Source organism: Orycteropus afer, unplaced genomic scaffold (assembly GCF_000298275.1).
Source record: "Orycteropus afer afer isolate SDZICR_OR568_19922 unplaced genomic scaffold, OryAfe1.0 scaffold00006, whole genome shotgun sequence".
In the NCBI taxonomy this organism is placed as follows: Eukaryota; Metazoa; Chordata; class Mammalia; order Tubulidentata; family Orycteropodidae; genus Orycteropus; species Orycteropus afer.
The window spans coordinates 11,987,721-11,992,977 of record NW_006921593.1 but is presented as its reverse complement, the minus strand read 5'-3'; the positions used below and the strand labels follow the sequence as shown (position 1 = coordinate 11,992,977).

General features: G+C 54.0%; 1 protein-coding gene across 1 annotated transcript in view; it reads right to left on the bottom strand.

The window, feature by feature from the left end:
- The window catches only part of ZDHHC4 (zinc finger DHHC-type palmitoyltransferase 4), an 11,638-nt gene extending 6,887 nt beyond the window's left edge, over window positions 1-4,751 (bottom strand). Inside the window, exons 1-3 of the mRNA XM_007942740.2 lie at window positions 4,623-4,751; window positions 3,650-3,723; window positions 551-729 (exon numbers count right to left, since the gene is read on the bottom strand). Of these exons, the coding sequence (XP_007940931.1) occupies window positions 551-729; window positions 3,650-3,723; window positions 4,623-4,739 (370 nt within the window). The 5' untranslated portion in view covers window positions 4,740-4,751. The remainder of the gene's footprint in view (window positions 1-550; window positions 730-3,649; window positions 3,724-4,622) is intronic.
- Window positions 4,752-5,257: the final 506 nt, after the last annotated feature.

Here is a 5,257-nt window from a genome sequence, read left to right as displayed (position 1 = left end):
GCCCCTAGAGGACAGAGTGGAACTGCACCACAGGGTCTCCAAGACTGTCAATCTTCACGGAAGCAAAGCCCAAACCACACCCACTGTATGGAATCCATTCTGACCCACAGCGCCCCTAGAGGACTGAGTGGAACTGCACCAGAGGGTCTCCAAGGCTGTCCATCTTTACAGAAGCCCACCCCCTCATCTTTCTCGCACAGAGCAACCAGCTGGTTCTGAACCACCAATCTTTTTGTTAGCAGCCCAGTGCTTAACCACTCTGCCACCAGGGCTCCTACACAAAGAAGTGAAAATATATATAAAAAAAGGTAAACTAAAAAATTTACATGTACTAGAAAATTTTAAACAGTTCTAAGTAACTCATAGGTCCAAGAAGGAAAAAACAACTGGAAAATACTCAGAAGTGACAGAAAATGCAAACACTACCTGTGGGACCTTGTGCGGAAGACCTGGAGAGAGTGAACTAACTGTCCCGTTATGACTGGTTTGCGGCATCATCGGTAAGGCTGACAGGCTGTCACTAGTCTGTATATGAAGAACCTCAACTTACCCGGGTTGGTTACACAGCTAAGAGCAAAAAAGAACAGGTTCACCAGCAGCAGCACCGCGGGCAGAAGAAGGGGGCCCGGGGAGAACTCCAGCTCTCGACAGTAGCCAACTACCTCCCAGGTGTATTCAGCGTAGACCAGGCCTTGCAAGACGAGGTGCAGGACAACAAAGACGTGGTTTCTGAAAGGAGACAGCACACGGCTGGTTCACTCGGACGCGGCAAAGGAGCCTTACAACAAGGACAGCAGCCGCCTTGTTCAACGGGCACCTGACTCACCGTGTGCCCTTTGACCAAAATACAACAAAACAAACAAAAAGGAAAACAGTCCGCCCAAGTTCCTCATGGATTTTTCTAATGAGAAAATTAGTCCAAAGACGTTCATGGCCAAGGCCAAGGCTGCAGAGTTGAGAGTCAGGACTGGCACGAGTCCTCCACAATGTGACTTCTATGAAATATCTGTCACAGGTAAAACGAGACACGCCTGGCACTTGATTATATGAAGCCGGAGGCTCCAGAAGACACAGTCCCAACAACGATGACAAACACTGTGTTCGCACAGCTCGTCAATCTTGGAGGGGACTTGAGAAGTCGGGGATCTGAGCCGCTCTGCTCACCATTCTGGCCCACAGCAGCAAAGCGATGGCAGAGGCCGTCATCTTCACCCCCTCGCCCAGGCCCCATTCTATCTCCCGCTTACAAACATCCTCCATTCCCAGAATCCCCTACCGTCCACACAAGCCCCACCCACAGCTGCTCAGCCCCGCCCACCCTCCACCCCACAGAGACGCTCATTGGCAGAGGCACTGGACCCACTGGGGAGGGGGTGTCTCCAGAGACAGCCTGAGTGGACAAAGTGGGTGCCTGTGTGCCACAGCCATTTCGGACCTCCCCACAGAAGGTTCTGGGTCCGCGTCTGTTGTCCGACTCAGGCCTCAGGATCATTCTTTGACCTTCTCCCTCCCCAGCCTCACCCTCCCCAGGTTGCCCTGAACCTGACGGAGTTGCGGTCAGCCAGGACCCATTCCAAAGGCTGATCCTTTTCCTCAGCTGTCCTGCCTGCTCCTGAGATGACTGGCCCTGACCTCCCTCACGATGAAGCTGTTTAAACTGCAAAGCCTTCCTCGCTTGCCACGCCGACAGCCCTCTGATGCCCCCATCTCCTAAAGCCCACCCCTCGGTTCAATTCCCTTGAGCTCCGGCCTCCCAGCTGGCGGCAGGGAGTAGGGTAACCTACTGCACCTTCTGAGAGCCGGAGCCGTCCTCAGAGATGCCGGCCAGCAGGCCCTCACTGTCGGTCACCAAAATCAGTTCTGAGAAATGGACGGAAGCCTTGTGCAGCAGCCAAATGCTTGTTCTGAGGGGCACTCCTTCCCTCAGAGAACACAGAAATGGGGTTCCGACTAAGGGGGTTCAGCGCCCTGACGGGGATTTTCACTTACAGACGAACAGAACTCTACGCTACAGAAGCATGATGGGGGATCTCAGAAGGAAGCCCCTCCGAGTGGAGCTGAGAGCTGGGGACACACTGGCTGACACGCCAGGCAGGAGGAAGCAGCGGCCTCCTGTCAACCCCGCAGAGGGCGGTTAGCGGCAGAGGGGAGGCGGCGCCCTACTCGACCCACGCTTCCCGGACCCGCCCTCATCTCTGCTCAGCCCCCTCTCGCCTCCTCCTTCCCCGCATGCCGTCGTGGGGGCTGGTGCTTGAGCAGCTGCAGGCAGGCGGGGCGGGTGGCTCTCAACATGGCTGCCAGGCTGCCAGCCAGCCAGCTCCTGAACGTGGGGCCAGGAAGTTCTGTGTTTGGGGGTGCTCAGCTGCAGCTACAAAACCCGTCAGGTCTCCGGTCACTCCTAGGTGGCATCGTGGCTGAAAAAACCCAGGTGTCACTGAGTCAATTCCGACTCCTGGAGACCCTGTGCGTGTCACAGCAGAACCGTGCTCCCTGGGGTTTTCAAGGGCTCAGTTTTATCAGAAGCAAACTGCCAGGGCCATCTTCCGAGGTGGCTCTGGGTGGGTTCGAACTGCCAACCTTTAGGCTAGTAGAAGAGCGGGCACCTGTCTGTGCACCTGGGGACCTTGTGGCTGCCGCCACTATGCCTGCCGTTCTTTGCAGTCGCTCACACGACATTCACAAGGTACCAATCTCCTCTCTGACTTCCTGGTCGTCTCCACATTGGTGTCACCGTGGACCTGATCATGGGTGTGGACGTGAACCCACCCTCTGGATGGGACAGCACGTCTGTCCCGCAATCCCACCACCGTAACTAGGCAAGGCAGAGAGGCTACTCCACAACCATGGGACACAGACAAGTCACAGGAGCTGAGAGCCCGCCGGGGGCCTCCAAAGCCCCCATGTCACGCCCTCACCTCCCAGCTGCAGAAAATGAAGCCCAGAGAGAAGCAGCCCCTCCCAAGGCCCCACCGTGGAGGAAAGCAGGTTCTGAACCCAGGACTCTGATGCTTCCCAGTGCCCCTCCCCCCACCAGGCCAGAAACCACAGGAAACTTCCAGAAGCTAGACAAAAAAAAAAAAAAATCAAACTGCCATGGAGTCAATCCTGACTCACAGCAACCCCATTAGGTTTCTAAGCTGGTAAATCTTTACAGAAGTAGACTAGCCCATCTTTCTTTGATGGAGTGGCTGGTGAGTTTGATCTGCCAACCTTCTGGTTATCGGTCAAATGCCTTAGGCACAGAGCTTTTTCTAGAAGCTAGAGGATAACAATTCACCACTGAGACAGAAAAAGGATAACATTTAAACTTTGAAATATAAATAAATCTGTTGCCATCGAGTTGATTCTGACCCACAGCACCCCTTGAGGACAGAGTGGAACTGCCCACAGGGTCTCCAAGGCTGTCAATCTTCATGGAAACAAAGCCCAAACCACACCCACTGCTGGGGAGTCCACTCTGACCCACAGCGCCCCTAGAGGACAGAGTGGAACTGCCTAATAGGGTTTCCAGGGCTGTCAATCTTTACAGAAGCCGACTGCCTCATCTTTCTGCCGCCGAGGGGCTGGTGGGTTTAAACTGCTGACCTTTCAGTTGTCAGCTGAGCACTTAACCACTGTGCCACCCTGGTTCCCTCTGAAATATCAGTACCGTGTGTGAAAGAGGTAATGAAGCAGTCTCCGCACGGCTCTCTGAAGGCATTCTGGAATTACACGGGAAATCGCCTGAAACAAAACCACAGGGAAAGGTTCAGCATCACAGCTCATTCCTCCCACTCCCAAACAAACCGGCCTCGCCATGTGCGCTGTTGTTGTTAAGTGCCAGCAAGTCGACTCAGAGGCCCCACGTGACAGAGCACTGCCCCACAGGGTGTCCGGGCTAGCATCTTCACAGCGGCAGATTGCCAGGTTTTTTCTTGCACGGAACTGGTGGGTGGGCTCAGGCCACTGACCTTGCAGTTAGCGGGGAGCACTTAACCACTGTGCCATCAGGACTCCTATCTCCACGTGTAGGGAAAAACACTGGTAATTCTAAGGGCGGCATTAGCCTGAGGGCAGGGATGGGATTTAAGAGAGAATAAAGAGGAGGACATCCCTCAACTGCCAACCCCTCCGTTTCCACCCTGACCCCAAAGAAGGCTCCACATCAGAGGCTTCAGGGAAAAGGGAGTGGGGAGGGAGGATCAGTAATACTGTTCCAATCTCAGCCCTGGGACCTGCCCCTGGCTCACCAGGCACATGGCCACATCAACCCCCTCCCAAGGACCGCTCACCCCACTTTTGCCCAATTTGATCCCTGAAGGAAGAGGACGGTGGGTGGCTTGACACCCAGCTTTCTGATTAGATGCCCCCAGTTTCATCCATCAAACCAGACAGTGCTCACATATATGCCCCGCGACAGGCATCAAACACAGAGGAAAACAGTCAGCCTTCAGAATGCCACCTTCAAACCGCAAAGCACCATCACTGCTTCCAGCAGTAACCAGAGAGGGAGCCTTTTGAATAGACAAATGCCATACGTGAAGGAATAAATGAGCAAATGAATAAAAATGGCGTCGCTTTTTGTCTTTTCAGGACACGGGTGAGCAGTCCTGAGTTCAGCAGTCCTCAAGCGTCACTGTTACCTGTGCTCCTCCCTGGACCAGGCCGTTCAAGTACTGGGTTCTCCAGCAGATGCAGATCAGACCACCGCCAAGCAGCATCAAAGCCAGGTACAACGAGAAGAGAACCAGGAAGTCCATGCCGGAGGCTACAACGGAACAGAAAGACATTAACCACCTGCTGCTCGGGGATGCATTATGTGGCGTGTGTCCTCAGACACCACCTAGCCCAGTCGCTACCCACACTGAGTCTGTCAGCCTTCAAGACAGGCCCTGGAGCCCTGCTGCTCTTTAGTGGGGCCCCGAGACTGTCCTGAGCCTTCTCTCTTTAGAATTTCCCAACCTAAGTCTGTGGTCTGCTTTTGCACCATCACTCCCTGGCAAATAATAAAACAAAGTGTGTGTGTGTTGGCGGGGGAGTGAATCCACCCTCCCTCCCCAGCAACAGATCATTGTTTTTATTTCTTTAAATAAAACTATTCATAGAGATATTGCTATGGAATGTACTCAATGATTCTACTTGATAAAGCCATTGGAACAAGCACCCCCCACATGCTGTTGGGGGCCGTGCCCAGAATTAGGCATCGTGTACTACGATACATCCCTCCAGGACAACAGCCCCAACTACCAAGGATCACCCATTGGAACCAGAGTCGCTC